The sequence below is a fragment of the Bombyx mandarina genome, chromosome A1 (assembly GCF_030267445.1).
Source record: "Bombyx mandarina strain Sakado chromosome A1, ASM3026744v2".
NCBI classification, from domain to species: domain Eukaryota; kingdom Metazoa; phylum Arthropoda; class Insecta; order Lepidoptera; family Bombycidae; genus Bombyx; species Bombyx mandarina.
Genome location: NC_143234.1, coordinates 23,137,371 through 23,161,227, shown reverse-complemented (window position 1 = coordinate 23,161,227; position 23,857 = coordinate 23,137,371). Strand labels below are relative to the sequence as shown.

At 37.4% G+C, this 23,857-nt stretch overlaps 1 protein-coding gene and 4 non-coding genes across 26 annotated transcripts in view; 4 read left to right on the top strand and 1 right to left on the bottom strand.

The window, feature by feature from the left end:
* The window catches only part of rg (A kinase anchor protein rugose), a 633,801-nt gene that overhangs the window by 258,314 nt on the left and 351,630 nt on the right, over positions 1 to 23,857 (top strand). For all 22 annotated transcript variants that reach the window (XM_089739290.1, XM_089739288.1, XM_089739291.1 and 19 more), the window contains 2 exons: positions 1,818 to 1,922; positions 8,133 to 8,259. In XM_089739290.1, the coding sequence (XP_089595416.1) occupies positions 1,818 to 1,922; positions 8,133 to 8,259 (232 nt within the window). The remainder of the gene's footprint in view (positions 1 to 1,817; positions 1,923 to 8,132; positions 8,260 to 23,857) is intronic.
* On the top strand, positions 13,070 to 13,142 carry TRNAA-AGC (transfer RNA alanine (anticodon AGC)). Its single transcript has one exon. It is a non-coding gene; the product is annotated as a tRNA-Ala (tRNA).
* On the top strand, positions 16,311 to 16,383 carry TRNAA-AGC (transfer RNA alanine (anticodon AGC)). The gene has a single exon. It is a non-coding gene; the product is annotated as a tRNA-Ala (tRNA).
* Positions 19,605 to 19,677, bottom strand: TRNAA-AGC (transfer RNA alanine (anticodon AGC)). The gene has a single exon. It is a non-coding gene; the product is annotated as a tRNA-Ala (tRNA).
* Positions 20,456 to 20,528, top strand: TRNAA-AGC (transfer RNA alanine (anticodon AGC)). Its single transcript has one exon. It is a non-coding gene; the product is annotated as a tRNA-Ala (tRNA).

Here is a 23,857-nt window from a genome sequence, read left to right as displayed (position 1 = left end):
GTATTTTTAATTTGCCTTATTGTTCTCATATCTTTGTATAATTATTTTATATTATTACATTTTTTTTAAATAGCGACTGACTATTGGCGTGTTCTTTATAATTAAATATTTTATATTTTACTTTATATTTATGGTAGGCAACGGCTTGGCCATGCTCCTGGCATTCCCGACTTCCATGAGTGACGGTAACCACTTACCATTAGGTGGGTCGCGTGCTCGTCTGTCTGTCGTACAACAAAAAATCGCGTACCTAAGTCAAAAGAAAGTTACTACGTCTCGTTCCTGCTCCACTGATCTTTACGTCAAAACTGAAAATGAAATTCTCTTTTATTAGCTTAAATGTCAGATTTCCCAAAATTCATATAAACATTAAAATAAAATCTCACTTTTGAATTCTTGAAAGTTTTGGAAACATTGAAAGATAGAATATGGTAGATTGGAAAACATATCGAACAAAATCAGCTCTTTCATAATATTTTATCCTGGTATATTGACACCATAAGGGTTTGCTAGCTGTGTGGAATGAACCGATTCTGTAATGCCTGTTACCATAGAATTATAAAAAGAGTCGCCGCTAAGTATGGGGTGTGTATCAATTAATAGATAATGTTTTTAAAACAAATTATATACGTTGACGAGTTTAATATTAGGCTTGAGGAAACTGAGCTAAAGTCACATAAGAATATGGCTACTCTTCTATTTTTCATGTTCAGTGTCGGATCCCATTGTGATGAACACAATGGTCCGGTACCAGGCGTGCAGAACCTATACAGAGATTGACCGATTGCGCAAATTGAATGTCCGTCGAACATGACGACGGCGAGAACACACCATTGTCCTTTCTTCACGTTTTCAATATATAGCCAATATTTCCTTCGGTCACAAACTTGAAGGAAAAAGTGTTCGACAATTTTATATACATACTTACGAGAAATGCTAAGTAATAATAATCAATTCTTAGTGTGTAATTCATTAGATCCGTACATTACATTACCGGTGATAGGACCTCTTGTGAGTCCCCACGGGTAGGTATCACCGCCCTAACTATTTCTGCCGTGAAGCAATAATGCGTTGCGGTTTGAAGGGTGGAGCAGCCGTTGTAATATACTGAGACCAACTCATACTCAACTCATCAAGGTGGGTGGCGGCATTTACGTTGTAGATGTCTATGGGCTCCGGTAACCACTTAACACCAGGTAGGCTGTGAGCTCGTCCACCCATCTAAGCAACAAAAAAAAATCTAATTTATTTCTATGTTTTTGTCGTATCTCTCGTGTAGATTACATCTTTAGCACCAGGCTGTCAGAAGTCGACGCAAGCATGAATATAAAAGTTACGTAGCTAGAACGTTCTTTGAAAGACAGGACCACTGAGGCGGGGCGAAAGAAAAGATTTTGATGAATCGGTTGCCGAGATCCAATGGCGTTTACACATGAACGAACAAAGACGTCTCAGTCGGGGAGACACTTTGACGAAAATCACAATATTTACCCAAAAAACATTGCTGTATTCAGAAATCTATACTAATATATAAATCTACAGTGGTTTCTACGGATGTTCCGTTATAACTACTGAACCATGCATATGATTGACTTGAGACTTGGTATCCATGTAGAAAATACATGTATTTAATGGATAGGCTAATATTTATATGAGTGTTGGACTCCCTGCACCAGTTGTGAAAATATTTGTGGGGGTGAGAAATAATAATGTTAATTTTGAATGCCCAGCGAAGCGGGCGAGTACGGCTAGTCTCTAATATAACTTAAGTTTTTGTGGGAATGTTGTGTTTGTGACTATGTTTCGTTTGTTTACAGCTGGTGGGCGGCGAGTTCGACATGGAGCTAAATTTCGTGATCCAAGACGCGCAGAACATACAACACATGCTGGAACTCCTGGACCACTGCCCGCCCAGCTTGCAGGTAAGACAAATCTTGCACAGAATTCTAATGTAGTAAAACTATTATGTAGTCCGGATGTCTTCGTGTATCAACACATGAATTATACTAGACTAGCGGCTCCGCTCCGGCTCCGCTCGGGTCTTTAACAAAAATTTCAACGTTATTTGACGTTGTTTTATTTTTTTAAATAAAAAAAAAAACACTTGTTTCGGCATATTAACAAAACAACATTTAAAGCCTTTATTTTACACAGTATCATTGAATTAAGTAAAACTCAACTCCTCTTTTTTCTCAATGACAAAGAGTTCAGTCGATATATATAAGAAAAAAAAAATTAATCTAAAAAGTTTCAAAGGTTTTATATAAAAAATTACATAAAACACGTTTTCCTTTACATATATTTTAACAAAAGTTGCACAGCTAATTTGCTTATATTTTTCTTAATTAAAATCATATAACATTTAAAATGAAAAACAATAACAAAAAACGCATATGTGTGTTTTTTGTTTATTTAATTTATTTTTAAAGCGTCACAGAAATATTATAATATCTGCCCTTCTTCTCCATATAAATTGTGTTTGTGCCACATTTCATACATTTCCGTCCGTCATATATCATGTCATATTTACATTTAAGTAATATATATATTTTACGTTATTAATACATAGATTAAAAATGTAAATTAAGAAATAACCGTTTGCAAACACGTACCTATGAATTTCTTAATGGCTTTTATGATACCAATTTAGCGAAAATATTAATACTTGTGATAACGATAGGGTAATAAGCACGATTATGTACAATGCTAATATGTATCGTTCGTATCTGTTCAATCGCGTTAAAATACTCTGATATTTTCTTACTACCTGGTATTTGCGTTTCTGAAAATATACGGTATGGTCATGTTATCGGTGAAAACATTGGTTGGAAGTGTTGTAAATTCGTACAGGTATAATATATTGGTATCTACCATCCGTCCTGTTTATTTCATACATTTGAGACCTGGTAACTCGCCTAGAGCGTGATCTTATAGTCCTTTAAATTAAATTAAAAATGCATGAATCAATAAAGTACAATCTTTCAAACCTAAATATACCTCATGTACATTGTACTGTTTACTATCTTGACCAAGACGCACACTTACCTGAGTGAAGTGTCAGACTATTCGTCGTCCTTTTCTAAACTTTTTTACATCGACTTTTTTGTAGTTCATGAAGGCCACGCCCTGTGAGGGTCGGGTTTATATCAAATCCGAAGTGCTCGAGAACACTTCTTCAAATTCATGTTGCCTTGTTGAAACTAAGTGAAGCATCAACCCCTTTAATAGGTGTGTGTTTAATAGATTAATTTTTTTTGTTAGTCGTCAAGCAATCGTCAATTTATTAGTATAATTTACTTATTTTGCTTTTTGTATATCTTCGCTTCTTAAAGATACCATTCTTCAGTTAATGACGACGTTCTTGTTTGTTATGCTATCCTGGTACACGAAAACCCTTTCTATGAAGGGCTATATTTATATAATTTAATAACATTAACTCTTCATAACAGTTATCTTAAAGATATCCTCCTGGTCTATCTTCAAGTATTCAGGATTAATTACGAAACATTTAAAATGTATTTTTGTACTCGGAATGCGCGTAAAAACGTAACAACGAGCGTAAATCACCCCGAGCATTAGTATAATTGCCATTTCGAATACCGTAAACAATATCGTGTATCGGAATCGCATAAATATGGATAAGCGCTTTTTCGATGCAATGTTCCCCGCCGGATTATGCCAGTTAGCGTGTTTGTTATTTCACAGAATAAATTTGAACCTTTTGTTCCGAACACGATTTAATGTTAAATGGAATAGCGGACAGCGCCAGGCAATGCCATGCTGATTTGTATATGTTCATTCCTAGATTGATCCGCGGTCCATGAATTGGGCAGGGTATTGGGCAACCCAGGTGAAATAAGAGTTAGAAAAAATCGTAGTGCTTACCTAAATAATATGTCAGGAGTTACTTCTACAACGGAGCTAATGATTTATAAAGTTTTAATTGTTTTTTTCTCTATGAAATTTCTTTATATTTGGTACACAAATTGTAAAATGAAGAATGTTTATTCCTAATCTCAATCTTAAAGAGAACCGAGTCACCCCGTACAATGTTCACAAGGCTCCCAGAAGAACGTGGAGGTTGTTTTTCCTGTCTTAATCTAATTAAGTGATATATCACGTGCGCAAGAAGTACCAGGATCACAGCGACACGACGACAGTCTGGAGTGATAGACGACGGGGGCTGAGTGCCCAGAATTTTCACAAAACCAGCCAATGGGAGATATATTTCTCAAGAGATGCTTTGTACAAAGAAATAATATCATTTGCTTTTTTTTTTCTAAGTTTCCTCATTCTATAAAATGTTGAAATAAACGTAGTATGTTTGTTGGTGATTATTTTTTACAATGTTGCTGGTTATAACATATTCATTGAACTTTTGAATCCTAATTAAAAAGATAATGTCAGTTTGACTTTATTAAGGAAATACAGATAAATTAATAAATTGTGTTATTTTTATCTTTTCGTATTTCGAAATCAAAATATTGGTGTAAATGTTAATAATAATAATAAAACGCTATTCCTAGAACAAAGAACGGATGAAGTAAACGAAACACCAATAGAAGAAAGAGAAAAAGAAAAATTACTCCATAATATAGATTTTTTTTTCTCCTACCTATGCTGATTAGCTGATATCAGCATTACCCAAGCGTGTAGGTGACCGAGAGGGCTTGTGGTCGTGGCGCCGACGATCGCTGGCCCGGCGTCCCGAGGGGAGGGTGATGGGAGAGATGTGCTCCGCACTAAACGCTTCACTCTCCTCCCCTTGCCTTTTCATGAGTTCTGTCTCATGCGAGGGTTGGACGTTGGTTGTTGAGCGACAGGAGGTTTTAGTCGGTTCGACTCCGACATGCCCCACCCTCCATCCCCAGTGGAGGGTGGGAGTCCGGCGATTTCATCCTGACAAAAAAAAAAAAAAAGAAAAAAAAAAAAAAAAAAAAGCGTGTAGTTGAGCTCACGGGGCTCAAACCGGGGGTGTTGCTAACACTGCCAAGAGCAGTGCTTCGCAGAGTCTACCACCGGATCGGAAACGCGACCCACTGAGACGATCCGGCGAGAAACTCAGTGGGCTCCATATGGGACGTTGCAATGCCTTTTCTAATGAAGATATAACCCAAGAGTGTTAGGCTAAGACAGGTGACCGGTCGTAACTCCAAAATCCTTATGCGGCATAACAAGAAGACATGTTGCGACGATCCTGCGTGTAGATTAAGGACAAGAAACCGCATACTAACGCTACTTGGTTGTTAATGCTATGTAAAATACATTAGACTAAAAAGTTTCACTCGCTATATTTGAAACTTTAATGAGCCGTGTGCGTCTTAACTCATAATGAAGTACAAAGTTGGACGGGAACGAAGAGTGGAAAGGATAAAGCCGCACACCCAGTGTTACTCGGTGATGTGTATAGACCAGTCGTCGTGGCCTAAAGGATAAGACGCCCGGTGCCTTCGATCCTAGTGATGCACCGGTGTTCGAGTCCTGCCGGCGGGTACCAATTTTTCTAATGAAATACGTACTTAATAAATGTTCACGATTGACTTCCGCGGTGAAGGAATAACATCGTATAATAAAAATCAAACTCGCAAATTATAATTTGCGTAATTACAGGTGATAGGACGTTTTTTAGGTACGCACGGGTAGGTACCACCACCCTGCCTATTTCTGCCGTGAAGCAGTAATGCGTTTCAGTTTGAAGGGTGGGGCAGTCGTTGTAACTATACTGAGACCTTAGAACTTATATCTCAAAGTGGGTGGCGCATTTACGTTGTAAATATCTATGGGCTCCAGTAACCACTTAACGCCAGGTGGGCTATGAGCTCGTCCACCCAGCTAAGCAATAAAAAAAAACAATTATCTCGGGGGAAAAAAATTGCAAAATTCCGCAAGAGAGGCTCGAACGTCCCGCCAACTCGTAATCTCGCCGAGATTGTTCCGCTAACGGTTGAAGAATGTAATATAATTACAAGTCGTCTCGTTAGAGCCCGTAAAACTGCTTTTGTGGACGAGTGGATTGTACAACTCCACGCTTCCACTGACGTCCTGGTTTTTTTTTTTTTTATTTGTATTAAATCAGTTATAAAACTCAATGTAGTTATTTGCAATATAATTAAACAAAACCTTTCTTAACGAAATACAGTAATGTTGATTGTGTCGATCCGTATACAAACCGAAAATAATAATAATAGCTATTGTAAAAAAGAGAGAGTATGCTTTATTGTACACAAAATAAATAAATAAATCCGAAAATTAAATACCAAAAAGTACATTTGACGGTACAGATACAAAAAATCAAATTGAAAATAATATTTAGTACTTTCATTAATTGACTAAAACATTTCAAACAGTCAAAACGGCTCAGATAAATAACCCACAAAACCCGCGCCTCGTAATCGTGTTTGGACCGGAGCCTCGCGTCGTATAAAAACGATACTTTTAATTAACGTACCCAAATAAGTGTAAAAAATAAACTATATACATTTGTTTTTTTAATACACGTGCGCTTGTGGGTCATGTACTCACACCACATCCGCGCTGGCACGAATCAAGCCGTGCTGAATTAAAAACGCGAACCATGTGAAAGCATTTCATTAAAAGTATTTCCCTCCGGTCCGCGGATCGTGTCACACAGCCCTCTGTTTATTTCAAACAGAGTTTTGAATGAGGACGTTCGGATTTTGACGCACTACTTCGGATTTATCTGTAATGAAACCGCGAGTGGCCAGCGGAGAAATAATTTTTGGACAACTAATAATATTGTTTAGAATCTGGCAATATCGGTCGGTATTCAGCCCCGATTAGCTATGGCTTTTTTGAATATTTGTTTCATAGGGGGACTTTTGGCGGGAACGTGAGGAGTGAAGTTGTGTGATTTGTTTTATTTTGTCTATTTAGTGTTTCTTCTTATTTCATTTCATCTCAGTTGATTAAAGTTTTAAAATAATCATCTTCATTTCAGCCCAGTCCTGGGTTCCAATAACCACTTAACACCAGGTGGGCTCGTCCACTCACCTAAGCAATAAAAAAAGCAGAACTTGATCGATAAGACAAACATGTGCACCCGTCTGATTATCATACGGTAAAGGACTGACCACAAAGTCTAAAATGTTAAAATTGGGTTCATTGGCAACCCTGAGTCGTCAAGGCAATATTTCAGTAAGCTATAAATGTCCCGCGGTTTCATTTAAACTTTTTAACTCATTGCGAATGTATAACTCGCTACCGGCTTAATATTTCATTTGTTACGCCGCCATGTGGTTTCTGTATAATTGAATTTTGTTCGTGTACTTTTCCGTCAGGAGGGCTGTCGATGTATTTGTAGTCATAATAATAATAATATACATACTTTAAAACCGAAAAACTCGCTTTAATAGGAGCCGAACTAAAAGGAAATTATATTTAACCTTAGTTATTACTAGTCACGATATTAGACTAATTGAAAATTGTCATTGTTTTTAAGTTGTTGAAAATTACTTTGATATTTATAGATTCCGTTACAAAGATATACGGTCGGGTAAAAATAGCGTGAAAAAAAGCTAGTATTTTAAAATTACTGCTTTTGTAATACGCTTTTTTACTGTTAACAGCAATTGATGTAGATATAAATAAAAGTGCTAAGAGACGCATCATAGCTACGAATTATGTAATAGTAATAGAGTATGAAACCTACCGTGTATCTAATGCAATCATGTCGTTATCTTAGTCCATCTGTGCGTGCACAGTAGTAGTACTTTTAAATAATGCGTTTTGTTTTAATTCAATTATCACTATCAATTAGACAAATCCTTCATGATTTTTTATGTAAAATACATGCAAAATTATCATAGATCTAAAAATATTAAGAAATTTTACTAAAATGACTAATGAACCAGCTCTCTGCCTATGCTGGGTAGGGGGTTAAGTAAGGCTCGCTGTCATCCCACTGAGTTTCTCGCCGAATCTTCTCAGTGGGTCGCGTTTCCCATCCGGAGGCAGATTCAGCGAAGTACTGCTCTTGCTAGGGTTAGTGTTAGTAATTTTTTTCTCAGGTTGAGCCCATGAGCTCACCTACCCGTCCGCGTGAGAAATCTGTATCGTATCGTATGTCGTATCACTCTTGTCAGAGTACCGATCGATGTTATCTTTGGTTCCAGGCCGAGATATGGTCGGTGTTTATCGCGATACTGCGGAAGAGCGTCCGCAACCTGCAGGCGTGCACCGACGTGGGACTCATCCACCACGTGCTGCAGCGGCTACCGCGAGCGGAGACCGTCGTCGCCGGTATGTATACGCCTTTATATTGTGTTCCGATCACTGCTAAATGTATCTACGTACTCGGAGATATGGTTGAACTTGGCTTGAAAGCTATACAACTTCAGAGTCAAATAAAGTAAGACATTCATGATTTTTAATTATTATTACATCGAACATTGAATACTGTAATTGATTCTTATGTAATATAGATTCTGTAAATATTATCTTAGAAGTCATGGCCGAATCGAAATAAAAAAAAGTGCGTGCGTACAAGGTACACATGTCAGAAGTGAAGCTTCTTTGGCGAACTAATTTATAAGTCTTGCTTATATTTATACAAATCTAAAACTTTAGATTTCCGAGACTTAGAGGAAGGGAAAAAGGAAGATATGTTCCCGCCAAAAGTCTGTCAAATGTCAATCTCAAACCTCAGTGTTGACATTATGTTTAGATTTCTTAATTGTAAATGACTAATATTTTGCCAATTGAATTGACTAATTTAATTTCATGCTATTTGATTAATGTTCCAAATTCTTTTCATTTCATTTCAATTCCTATTAACATTTTTCACAAAAAAATTATAAAATATTAGGCTGTATGGTATGATACATTTGCCTTTCCAGTTGGAAAAATACAACAACTACTACTACTGACATTTGACATGTACTTAAGACACTTCCGTTGCATACCTGCGTGACGTTACATCTGTAAAAATTTTACCCCCATGCGCCTAAAGAAGTTTCACTTCAAAAATATATATGTAGCAGAAATTTGGTAGTCTGGGGGATATCCGTGGTAAACTCATAGTTTGTATCGTTCGTAGCCTTATCAGTAAGACGGCTAGCCTGCTTGTCTGAAGTCATGGAAAGGATTGCTCGTTTTTCAGTTACTTCCTACTTTAGGCTTAAAATTTGAGAATAAAACCACATGTCTCAAGACCCGGTTGTGATGAATTAAATGAGCGTGAAATTTAATTGAAGAAAACACACGAAAAATGTATACATACTTCTCAAGATCTTATAACCATTATCTAATACAATTCCTGAGCTTTCAAATACCTACATTTTTTTTTTAATGAATGTACTCAACCCTTTACACCTTTTACCTCTCTACACTCCTATAAATTTTGCTTACCATAAATTCCCATTGAAAAACTACGTATACAAATCGGGTTAAAAAAATAAAAGAGCGAGACAGCAATCTATCCGGTGGATGGTATCGGTGTGTTTAGTGCAAGGGGGCGGACGCCTATGTTTTATCTCATTCGAACTTTTTTTTCTTACCTGCGCCCTTAAGTGCAACCACCACTTGTATACTTCTTGAAGCGTTATGCTATCCTGGTAATCCTGAGAAATTACTTTCTTCAAATGGCGTCTTTAGGTTCACAAGTGTGTGTGTGGGTTATACCGTGGTAACATTGTTATGCCGTATAACTTCTGTCATACTTAACTTCTTTCAAAAACTTGCGAATATTTCACAGAGAGCTCTCGTATAGTTATGTTCACCTGGTATTTGTGAGAAAAATCTAAAACCCTTATAAATTGTGTCAGAAAAAAAGAACAAAAATCCATCCTCTACTGCCATTATGGTGCCCTGGTAAGCTTGAGAACCACGATTTGAGTCTGGGATATACGTTAAATTATTAAGAACTCCGTGAGAAACATTTGACGCAACCAGAATCGAACCTACCAAAATTTTACTTTTTACCCACTCATCTGCCACCAAAATTTTACTTTTTACCCACTCATCAAAGAAGTAAATTAAGCTTTATCTTCTAAGACTAGATTGTCTCTTTTTCTGTTGGTTTTGTTCCAATTCCATAGTGAAAAAAATTTACTGCAGACGGTAAGTTTTGTATTCACCTCTTACATAATATGGAGTCCTGGTACTAAAATGGTTGTTAACCCCTCCCTTCATTTTATAAAAAAGTTTTTTATTTATTTTACTAGGTAGAGTTTACTTACTACATATATAATAATAAATTTATACGTTATATTTAAATATATATATATATATTTACCGAATAGTTTACTGTTTTGACATTATATTATCTAAAATTCTGATTTTGGAAATTAATATGAAATCTTTATATATAAAAATGAATTTCTGTTCGTTAGTCTCGCTAAAACTCGAGAACGGCTGGACCGATTTGACTAATTTTGGTCTTAAATTATTTAGAGAAGGTTGAAAAGGTTAGATAAATATGAAAATGCACGGAATATAAATAAAAATAACAATTTTGTTTTCCCTTTGATGTGCCCCCGTCGGACGAATTCCTTTTGTTTATTTTAAGTTTATTTTATACAAAACTTTAGGTCTTTTAATTATCGATTGAGGCAGTACGAAGTCTGCCGGGTCAGCTAGTATGAAATAAATAAGAGAAGTGTAAAACGCAAAATTATTGAAATATTTTGTGGAATACATACATATACATATGCATGTGCATACATATTACATATTATTATGCAGAAAATATTACGGGAATGTCGTTTAGATTATATTCTGCAGTGTTATTACTATTGTTGTCCCACGAACTTGAGAAAACGCGCGAGCGCATATGCATGTATATATTATGTATATATCTTTAACAAGCATACACAATGAATTTTAGAGTTGCTTGTTCCACAGAAAATGCCTAATTTCACTGTCGATTCCTTCTACAATTCCTTGGGTTGTGATCTCCTGGATTAATTGCGACAAAACAATCTATTTTGTGCTGTGTTTTAGGTCACCTAGGGTTTTATGGCAACCGGCTTCACTTTTATGTTCCTAGAGTGCCCTTCTCAAAAAATATACAAAGTCATAGAATTATGAGCAGCTTTATTTTCTACAAACTAATCACGAAGATTTCTGTTTTTTTTCTAAAGCACGAAGTCATTGTTACAGCGCTCGTTCTCAGCTCACCTCCTATTGTGTCATGCTAGCCTAATACCTCGCGTGTCGTGATTCATCATGCTCCTTATTCCGCGTTACTTTTTGCAGCCATAAGAAATATAGGTCAGTGTTTCCGTGTAATGAAGAAGTGTAGAATGTCAGCTCTCTAAGCGTCGTGTTGAATTACACCTCATTTGCTGTTAAGTGCGTTCCCTCGTCCGTGTCTCATTAATAATTCTAATGCAACGGTAAAAGGCCATCTGTGGGCCCAAGTGACACTTTCATTTTTGTTGAATTTCTTACAAACGTTATATTTTATTATTAATCTTAATCTTAGTTCGTTGTGTGTATTTTTTAAAATGAATTTTTATGCATTAATCAAAGCGTTCCAGGACTCTTTTTTCATATGCTCGACGATTTTGTCTTTCACTTAGTGAACTTTCTCCTAGTTGTTATGTGAACATGAAGGATTTCAAGATTTTACTGTTCAGAAATTTTGAATAGATTTTTTTTCTGGATATTTTCTTTAATGTGCCCCCATCATATTTGCTATTTTAGAATTTATTGATATATTTACACCAAAGAACCCTCTCTGGTTGCTGAAACAAAGACTTTGAGAGTGTGGGACGTAATTAATTATGAAACTCTCTTGTACTTATTAGTGTAAATAATATCTAGTTAAAAAACACAATACTATTCGATACACCCTGGTTGTTTATAACGTCCTGGTAATCTTGGGAATACACGATGAGTTACTGAGAAAAAAAAAGCTTGTGCTTACTAAACCTTTTTGGTTTCATGGTGTCCTGGTAATCGTGAGAACTGTCTGATCCCGTTTTAAAACACTTCTTTGCATATCCATGTTGTTCATTTTGCAAACCTAGCACCACTCGATTGAAATAATAAATACGACATCAAGTAGGTACATAAATAATAATTAATTTATTAAACAAAATTATTAACTTGTGAAACATTTCAAAGTTAATTAAACCGACAATTTCGTTTCTAACAAACATTTAAATAATTCTGAAATAAATGTTGATGTAATGTAAAAATCTAAAGAAACAACCCAAGCATTATGAAACAAAAACAAATATCAGTCTCGATAGAAGTAAGCCTTGTTTGGAAAAGAAATAAAACTACCTCTCCACTTTCTGATTTTGTATGCAATCCTGGTAGGCGTATGAATAAAACCATACCATACAGAAGATGTAAAAATGAAAGTGCACTATAAAAAAAAATATTTGCCTCGAAAACGTACAAATAAAAGGTAGGTAGCAGTCTAAAAAAGAACTAAGAAAATACATGAATTTTTTATCTTACTGTGCACGTAATATGATTGCTCTGTACAACGATTTCAACAGAAATAACAAGACTAAAAACTTCCTGTAAATTTATGATGTCCTGGTAGTCGTGAGTACAATTTATTTTTTGAGCAATTATTTATCCACAGGCGCCGAGTAAAAATTATAAAAAAAGTCACCATCACTGAAGCTAAGGTCATTAGATGGTAAAATGAACGATCGAAACTTTTCGTAGTCGTTACGGTTACTTTTTAAATCTCGAAAATATTTTGAGTTTTTCCCGAATCCGATGCTTACTTCATCTTCTTTAGTGTTGTCGTGTTTAATTTATTTATAATGAGCTGATAAATCACAAATTGGTAACAATCGTAAGTGAAACGCATTTTTTACCGTGAAGCATTCATTGAAGGCTATTTAGCTGATGGTCCTGATAGGTTGGAGTAACTACTAACCATCAGGCAAGCCTTGTGATTGTCCACCTACAAGTTGCAAGAAAACATAATTAATATACCGACGTAGTTACGGGCACTCGATTAATAAAATGCACTAAAACAACAAGATTAATTAACGTCTCATAGAAATAAAATTTTAAAACTTATTTTATATTAAGGTTTATTAATTATAATAATATAGCGTTATTTTAAAATTAAACGTCAACAGGGGGCGTAGCTCAGATGGTAGAGCGCTCGCTTAGCATGCGAGAGGTACCGGGATCGATACCCGGCGCCTCCAAGCTTTTTTCATTGTATTATTAATTTTGCTATTTAATTCAAAATTACACACATGAAGTTATGGTCTTTATAATAGTGAATAGGATATTTTCAGTCGTCGTGGCCTAAAGGATAAGACGTCCGGTGCATTCTTGTTGAGCGATGCATCGGTGTTCGAATCTCAGGCGGGTGGGTACCAATTTTTCTAATGAAATACGTACTCAACAACTTTACTGCTCACGATTGAGTTCCACTGTGAAGGAATAACATCGTGTAATAAAAATCAAACCCGCAAAATTATAATTTGCGTAATTACTGGTGGCAGGACCTCTTGTGAGTCCGCACGGGTAGGTACCACCACCCCGCCTATTTCTGCCGTGAAGCAGTAAAGCGTTTCGGTTTGAAGAGCGGGGCAGCCGTTGTAACTATACTGAGACTTTAGAACTTATATCTCAAGGTCGGCGGCGGCATTTACGTTGTAGATGTCTATGGGCTCCAGTAACCACTTAACACCAGGTGGGCTGTGAGCTCGTCCACCCATCCAAGCAATAAAAAAAAAATAAAAAAATTACCTCTGCTCCCCTAGCGGGGGTGCGATTGTGAAATGGATCCATTACTTACAACAATTCCTCGAATACGAAGATCCGAAGACCATCACCAGACTGCTGATAAAAAAAACCTCATGTGCCTAAGGCGTGAAGTTAATTTGTGCTATGTATTATATCGGTATCTAAGCTAGACAATAAATCAATAAATACATCTGATAACAATAATGAATGTATTGTTGAGTTACGCTCAATAAAATTAATAGCGGGTTTATCTCATATGCGCTAAAAATAATGATAGCAGACGTATTTGGTTATATTTATTTAATTGGCAGACGATTTTAGGGCTCGTCTGGTGTTAAGTTGTGACTAGTGCAACAGACATCAAATCGTATATGCGACTATTCACCTAGTTTTCGATAAACTTGTGTTAAAAAACGGTTGCCCTCAAACTTTTTTGTAGGCAGACTTCGGCCCAACTTTTTTTTTATTTTTTTATTACTTAGATGGATGGACGAGCTCACAGCCCACCTGATGTTAAGTGGTTACTGGAGCCCATAGACATCTACAACGTAAACGCGCCACCCACCTTGAGATATAAGTTCTGAGGTCTCAGTATAGTTACAACGGCTACCCCACCCTTCGAACCGAAACACATTACTGCTTCACCGCGGAAATAGGCGGAGTGGTGGTACCTACCCGCGCGGACTCCCAAGAGGTCCTACCACCAGTCTGATGGTAAGTCGTCACCGTCGCTCATGGACATCAGTAATGCCGGGGTACAGTCGAGCTGCTGCGTACTGCTAACTCAGTTTATCAATTGTAACGTCAATTGTCCGTATTTAATTTTTACGATACGATATCATTCGTTCCTTGTCCGAATACGTAATCATACATATATTTTTTTTTTTTTTTATTGCTTAGATGTGTGGACGAGCTCACAGCCTACCTGGTGTTAAGTAGTTACTGGAGCCCATAGACATCTACAACGTAAATGCGCCACCCACCTTGAGATATAAGTTGTAAGGTCTCAGTATAGTTACAACGGCTGCCCCACCCTTCAAACCGAAACGCATTACTGCTTCACGGCAGAAACAGACAGGGCGGTGGTACCTACCCGCGCGGACTCACAACAGGTCCTACCACCAGTAATTACGCAAATTATAATTTTGCGGGTTTCACTTTTATTACACGATGTTATTCCTTCACCGTGGAAGTCAATCGTGAACATTTGTTGAGTACGTATTTCATTAGAAAAATTGGTACCCGCCTGCGGGATTCGAACACTGGTGCATCGCGCTCAACGCGAATGCACCGGACGTCTTATCCGTTAGACCACGACGACGACAATATACTATGTACATGTGTACTTATAATGTTATATTATCTATACTAATATTATAAAGAGGAAAGATTTGTTTGTTTGTTTGTTTCGAATAGGCTCCGAAACTACTGGACCGATTTGAAAAATTCTTTTTCCATTAGAAGCCGACATTGTCCCTGATGAACATAGGCTAATTTTTAAATTTTTTATTTTTTTATTTTTTTGGTGTCATGTGTGTTTTAATGTTTCCGAAGCGAAGCGAGGGCGGGTCGCTAGTCTATATATATAAAAATGAATTGCTGTGCGTTAGTCTCGCTAAAACTCGAGAGCGGCTGGACCGACCGGCTAATTTTGGTCTTGAATTATTTGTGGAAGTGCAGAGAAGGTTTAAAAGGTATATAAATATGAAAACGCTCGGAATTGAATAAAAACAACAATTTTGTTTTTCCTTTGATGTGTCCTCTGTCGGACGGATTCCTTTTGTTTGTTTATTTTATACAAAAGTTTAGGTCTTTTATTTATCGATTGAGGCACTACGAAGTCTGCCGGGTCAGCTAGTAATATTATAAATATGAAATTTTGTTTGTTTCTAACGGTTTCACTCATTAAATACTCAACCGACAATACACGTTGCCAAGCTGTAGAGCAGGAACCTGGGAACCTTGTGTACAGAAAAATAAATCCCTACAATAACGCGAGTGAAGCCCGAGGTTAAAAGTTAGTTAACTTGTTACGTCCGTGTTGTGAATTTGAACTACTGCTCAGATCTAGATATAATTTAAATGGAACCAACTTAGAAGCACCAAGAAATACAAAACAGAATCATCTAAATTGATTCACTTTGAAACAAGTTCTGTTGTAAAACACATGAAAATAATGTCGTGATATCTTTCTTTTTTGAAGTCGGTTAACAAATTGTATCGAATACTCTACTATACTAATACATAAATCTACAGTGGTTCCGTTATAACTACTGAACCGTGTATCCGATTGACTAGAAACTTGGTATCCATGTAGAAAATACATGCACTTAATGGATAGGCTAATATTTATATGAGTGTTGGACTCCCTAATAAAAATTATAATGTTAATTTTAAATGCCCAGCGAAGCGGGCGAGTACGTCTAGTATACATATAATTTTAAATCTTGCTTTCTCGCTGTGAAGTTTTATGTCTGATTCTTTGTCGGTGCTACTGACCGTCGGAACGCGAGTGAAAGGAGTTTGCGTGATCAGTGAGATAAGCCATGTCCTCGCTCGACGCAGTAGGTACCTCTGATTTATCTACAACATATCATGTAATTTCCGATATGTTATCAACAGGGGGCGTAGCTCAGATGGTAGAGCGCTCGCTTAGCATGCGAGAGGTACCGGGATCGATACCCGGCGCCTCCAAAATCAAATTTTTAATTCAGCTACACGAATTAAACAATTTACAAATTTGCTTATTTTTAGATGCTTCATTTTGTGGTAAAGTGCACCAAAACGGTGCTTTTAGGCACCACAAGCACCGGTCACCGTCCCCGTCGAACCCGTCGCTTGCGACGAAGGGCTCGACGAGCGAACTAACCCATAGACACAGCCCACTGAGTTTCTCGCCGGATCTTTTCAGTGGGTCGCGTTTCCGATCCGGTGGTAGATTCTGCGAAGCACTGCTCTTGCTAGGGTCAGTGTTAGCAACTTTCCGGTTTGAGCCCCGTGAGCTCACCTACACACGTTAGGGCGAAGCTGAAATAGCCTCTCAAGGCTATCAGTATAGGTAGGAAAAAAAAAAAAACACCAAAACATTATAGCAACTTCGGTCATTTCTAATATACTGTAGAACTCCGCTTCCAACAGTCAGGAAATAATACACAGATTGCAGTAGTTCACTTAATTGCTTTAATTATAACTCCATTTGTACAGTCTTTAGATATCTGCTCACTACTGAATACACTGCTTTCTGTCCCGTTTTTTCAGACTACCGCCTTTTTTATTATGTCACGTCCCCACTACTGGCATTTCTCCCACCAACAGTATTGCTATTTGGCAATCCGATAATTGCCTTAACTTTAACTTGATACATTTTATTTTAATTATTTTATAACAAACCTTACAATAATACTATGTATGTAAAACGTACATTCCTGAGAGGTGTTTCTGTAAAAACATCAGATTTTTTTTTTAATACGTATTATAACCTCTTTTCGAATTCAAACGATTCACGTAAATGCGGACCAGACTGTCAAACTTAACATATAAATAGGCCTTTTGCTCATTACTTTAGTGACAAAGAATTAATAAGAAAGGCGATTGAATTCCATCTCTTAACGAATGTTGTATTCGACGAAAGCACTAGAAAATATATTTATGAAGTTACGATGAAGCCGCTTTCGTAAATAAACTCTTCAAAGGGTAAAAAGAAACACGTGTTTCTTTATTTCTGAAAACTCGCCTCGTTAGGGGTGAACCGGGCTGGGGAAATTTATTTATGAACATTGAGAGTTCGTGTGCTCCTCTGACGTGTTGTATTTATTGTTATTTGATTTGATAATATATTTATATAATTGCATCGTTTGGACAGTTGAAGTTCACATGGTGTTAATATTAGGGGTTAAAGTATGAAATTGTCGATTTGTGCTGAAAAATTGATATTCGTTTTTGATATTCATTTAATCAAAATATCACCATTAAAAAATATCTACCATTATTATTCATACAATGCTATCATCTAATAGGACCTGACTCAGTCGTAAGTATCTACAGTCGGCATCATTGTGCCACTTTGAAAAGGCGGCATGTCTCATGTCGAAACCCTCTTGTCGTGGCCGCTGGAAACTACATACCCGATCCTGTAGACCGAGTGGTAAACAGTCGACGTCGCCCAAAGCACGTCATTACGGATCCTCCCGATTCATTAACGGTGCTTTTAGATACCACAAGCACCGGTCACCGTCCTCGTCGAACCCGTCGCTTGCGACGAAGGGCTCGACGAGTGAATTAACCCATAGACACAGCCCACTGAGTTTCTCGCCGGATCTTCTCAGTGGGTCGCGTTTCCGATCCGGTGGTAGATTCTGCGAAGCACTGCTCTTGCTAGGGTCATCACTCCAGTTTGAGCCCCGTGAGCTGACCTATTAGTTAAGTTTACGCTAAAATAGCCTCTCAAGGCTATCAGCTTAGGTAGGAAAAAAAAGGTCATGTATGCCTTTGCGATAGAACTCTGGTGATCTAGATTCTAAAAAATTCGTTGTGAAAGCATTAAATTACATTCTACAAACTGCTTCCTTGGAAGAAAACTTTTTATCACTTATAAAATTGTCCAAATCACGAAAAAAATTATAGTCCGTTGGAGCAAGGTCTGGTGAATACGGAGGGTAGACGAATGGTTTCTAATTGCAATTCCTGTAGGGTTAAAACGGTTTCTCGTGCTGTATGCGTTATCATGGAGCAATAATGGTGAAAATCGATTCATGAGTCGGGGCTGTTTCACTACTTTGCTGTCATTGTTCGGAGTTCGGCACAGTATACATCTGCCGTTATTGTTTGACCAGATCGGAGAAAGCTATAGTGAATAACACCAAAAAGTTACCATCACCTTTTTATTGGTAAGCTTTGCTTTGGGACACTGTTGCGGCGTAAGAACTCGTTTCTCGAGGTGGGTAGCGGAACTTACGTCGTAGGAGTCTATGGGCCCCGGTAACTATTTAACATTAGATGGGCCGTGAGCTCGTGCACTCGTCTTAAGCAATAAAAAAAACCACACACACACACACAAACACACACACGTGAGTGACAGAAGTAGTCTGGGCGACGGTACCTACCGGAGCGAGATCAATACGTTCTACCATCACCAATTACGCAGAATAGTTTACTGTACAAGTTGAAATTGCTCTTTTTTTTTGGGAAGGAAGGATTACTGGTTGCCCGAAGGCCTTTATGGTTTCACTAGGACAGATGGGCGAGCAAACGCTTAGCCAGGACGGTTGGGATTTGCATCTACATCCGGGTCGGAATCGCGACCCGTTGAGAAGACCCGGCGAGAAACTCAGCGGGCTGATGCATCTGTTAGATTGCAAGTCGAGTTCGACGAGTACGGTTACCAGCTTCCTTAAGCCTGCTCCTAGTGTTAGAGCTGAAGGCGTCTAATGCAAAAGTTATTGGATCTGATGGATCCGTAAGGACGTACGTGTATAGGCTAGAGTTGTTCGTGAGCACGTTTTGAGTAAGCTTGGTCTGCGGGATTTGAACACGGACCTGATCGCATTGCTCTGTGTGAGTAAACCGCGTGTCTTATCTGTTAGGCCGCGGAGAGTTTAGGGTAGTTAGTCTCTCACAAACCGCATAGTTAAAGGTTGTTAAATAAAGTTTTGGTGCAGGTCTTAGTTCGGAGATCTTGTTAAGCACGTTGCTCTTATCTGAAATATGTAATTGTACCAATTTAAGATAGTACAACTGGATGGTAAAGCCTTAAAAATTATTCCACTGTCCAGATTTCAAATCTAAGAAATAAACAGTGAAAGAATCAATTTTTAACCAACATGACTAAACAAGATCATATGTGATCTGTATGACTTGTGTATTGGAAGAAACAAATGTTTTTCAAAAGGAAACTTTATCTTTGACAAAAGAGTGTCTGGAGGCGCCGGGTATCGATCCCGGTACCTCTCGCATGCTAAGCGAGCGCTCTACCATCTGAGCTACGCCCCCTGTTGCATTAATATTATAATATTTCGGTCACCTTCCGACGAAACGTGATCTAAATAACTCGAACAACTGACATTTATAAACGCAAGGCCGCGGTTAGCACGTGCCTCTTTCACTTACGTTAAGGCGATGTCACAACCATGTAGCGTTGCTATGTATTATCTAGAGCTGCAGACACATCACAACAGTCCGCTAGTAGCCATCATCGTTTCAACATAATTAAACTTCCAATCCTTTTTTTCTTGAATTGTCACTTATACGAAGGAACGTCCATTTGAAAGTCGTTTTCTCTTCGCTGTCACGACATACGCTCCCGTTGGTGATTAGGAATTACGGATTTTTTTCAATACTCTAATATCTCTATGGGGCCTTTTGTTTGGAGTTTCTAAAGACTGCGAATCACTTTAACTATGGTGGTTAAATTACTTCATAAGATAAAACCGTAGCGATTACGAGTTGTCCTGCTTTAAAATATCGCAGGATTGGTTGAAATCGGTTCGAACGTAGATAATACCTGATTTTCTGCATCGATACATAAACTGCTATTAGCTTAGGGCGTGCTAAAAAGTGTTGGATGGACTGTGTGTAAGAGATACGTGAGTACAGAGATGACATAAGATTGGCCCGAATGGAAAAGAGGATATGCGGCGTCAATTCTGCATAATGTGGGCTAAAAGAAAAAGCTTACCTTGTAGCTTTAGGTGGGTATTTTCTTAAAATATGTCAGTAGTACAATTAAATAAACTTAATGTGGATTATGTTTTTACTATCATTATCAACAGGGGGCGTAGCTCAGATGGTAGAGCGCTCGCTTAGCATGCGAGAGGTACCGGGATCGATACCCGGCGCCTCCAATATGTTTTTTTTTTACAAAAGTAGTTAATATAAGCTTGTATAAACTTCATTGACTCTCGATATTGCTGATCTACGCGACGACGCTGACTCCACACTCGGGTAGTAGGATCGATAATCTACAATGCCAATATTAAGAACATGACCTTTTTTGAGGTCGGTTATCGACGAGTTAGGGACGAGTGTAATTTACAATTAAAATAACGTAACTCAACAAAAACTTCCGGCTTACACTATAGTAAATGGTTGCAGAACGAAAACTATAATACAATTCTATTAATTTATTATTCCAACATCTACACCATGATCAGCTCACGTGCCAAGTGTCACACTAAGGTTTTGAATTAAAATATTAATAGTGACATTTCTATCGGCCCTATTAACGTCCCGAATAGTTCTACAAACAGACAAACAAACAACAAATACGTAATTTTCCCCCCGGTAACCGTAGTCGTCGAATTCGACAAAGAAGTCGACGTGCAATCTAACCCATGCATCAGCCCGCTGAGTTTCTCGCCGGATCTTCTCAGCGGGTCGCGATTACGATCCGGTAGCAGATACATTCGCGAAGCAATTGCTTTTGAGTTGCTAGGTCTCCTTCGGAAGCGGTCGGGCAGCTGTTGGCAAATCCTACCCCTCCTGGCTGAGCCTTTGCTCGCCCACCTGTCCTGGTGAAACTGGAAAGGCCTTCGGGCCAACAGTAATAATTCAATCATAAAAAAAAAAAAACTATTTTTCTTTAAGTAAAATACAACTCTACAAGTTTAACTGTATACTTTTATTACAAAATCACAGACAGACATTTTTGTTTATATATTATTTATCACAATTATATAATATATAGTTTTATCCCTCAGATAGTCTCTATGAAGACAATAATTATTGAGTATTGTTATTATAAAAATACAAATAATTTCATTTGAACACGGCTTCTTCAATTAATACCGATTGTTTTGATACACTCTCTGGGAACTCGCTGCGGACACACAGATATAATGAATAAACTCATTAGTGACTATTGTTGTTTGAAGGCTGGATGAAAACTAAATTCCTTCAATATATTTTATTTTTTTAATGCTTAAGTGGGTGGACGAACTCACGACCCACCTGATGTTAAGTGGTCACCGGAGCCCATATACATCTACAACGTAAATGCCGCCACTTACCTTGCAATATGAGTTCTAAAGTCTCAGTTATTACACTACAACGGCTGCTCCGCCCTTCAAATCGAAACGCATTACTGCTTCACGGCAGAAATAGGCAGGATGGTGGGTGGTACCTACCCGTCCGGACTCACAAGACGTCCTACCACCAGTAATTACACAATTATAATTTTGCGAGTTTCATTTTTATTACACGATGCTATTCCTTCCTCATTACCAGGTATGTCATTGTGAGCTTTTACCCAAATTAAATTCGTATGGGTAAAAGCTCACAATGACATACCTGGTAATGAGCTGGCGGATATAACAGCAAAAGAGGCTGCAGGATCACCAACAAATACTAATTATGCCAAATTCCCAATAAGCTTTGTAAAAGAAATAAATCAAAAGTCACTTACTAAAGAAATTACTAATCTGTATAATGAAGTAGATAATTGTAAATACACCAAGCAGATATTTCCAGATTATACATCCTTAAAGAAATTTATAGATAAAGTTCCACCAAATTTCGCTGTAACACAATTTCTCTCAGGACATGGTTACCATAAAGCATACTTACACAGATTTCGTATAACACAAGACCCTTTTTGTCCCTGCGATTCAAACACCATACAAACGATGGAACATTTATTATATCATTGTCCAAAATATTTTAATACAAGGTATGAATTTGAGACTATATGTCGAATAAATAACATAGACTTTAAAGATTGCAATGAAATTACAAAAAAAGAGGAAACATTGAATAAATTTATGATATATTTAAATGAAATTATTTATAGCCTCAAAAAATTTAATAACACTTAAATATAATTTAATGCACTGTGTTTTACATTTCTATTTACACTTTTACAAAACATTATATTAACCACTTACAAATTTACATGACATTTTAGTTTCGTTCATTTACATATAAAGTTATATATTATATTTATATACTTTCTACTCAAAACCCCCCTTAAATTATTTTACCTCTCATAATAATTATATTCTAATATTTAAATACCTATGCATCTTGTTAAATTTCGAAGTAGTCAATAGCGTCGAAATTTAATAAAAGTATCTATTAGCTTTAACAAAAAAAAAAAAAAACCGTAGAAGTCAATCGTGAACATTTGCTAAGTACGTGTTTCATTAGAAAATTAGATATTATGAGCTTCTCTAATTCATGTCTACTATAACAATAATATTTGTCTTGCAGAAAGCTAAGACGATGAATTCTTAGAAATAAAACTAATAACAAAACAAAATAAAAAAATTAAATAAAACTTACCATGTAAGTGGAAAGAAATTTCACTGGTGGTAGGACCTCTTGTGAGTCCGCACGGGTAGGTACCACCACCCCGCCTATTTCCGCCGTGAAGCAGTAATGCGTTTCGGTTCGAAGGGTGGGGTAGCCGTTGTAACTATACTGAGACCTTAGAACTTATATCTCGAGGTGGGTGGCGCATTTACGTTGTAGATGTCTATGGGCTCCAGTAGCCACTTAACACCAGGTGGGCTGTGAGCTCGTCCATCCATCTAAGCAATAAAAAAAAAAAAAAATCTGCAGTTTTTCTAGGCAAGATCTTGGTAACTGCTTCTGAGGATTTCGCCATAAATAATTTCTAATGACTGTATGTGCAGGTAATGTGCAGTTTATTCGTGCCTATGGGTATTTCGTGGTAATTATCCTTGAACATATTATTTCTAAAACAGGCTTACATAACTCTAATGTCTTACTTTTCATATGTATAATTCGCCGCCACGGACTACTTAAAATTTTGTATGCCTAATACTTATAAGCCTCAACATAGCAAATTACTAAATCATCCCCTAAATTGTACTGCGCCTTGTAAGTAATTTTTAAAATATGGATCTTCTCTATAAATCAATATTTTCGACGACGTTGTTATTGTAAAAGAAAATTCCATTTTAATTCGCTTTCATTAACGAAATAGCCGCAGCGAAGCCGGTGTTTCTATCCCGGGAATTATGTCGGAACTGGCCCGGGATTAGCCCACTCGGAGCTACGGAACTCGCGGGCTAAGCCCTGGGACAATGCAACGCCCATTAAATCACAATACGGCTTCCACGAATAAAGCAGCACGAGTCGCCTGATGTTTGAATCACTTGAACGCGTTCAACTCCTCGCATTCATGCGCGCCTGGTGTGCAAACGAAATATGA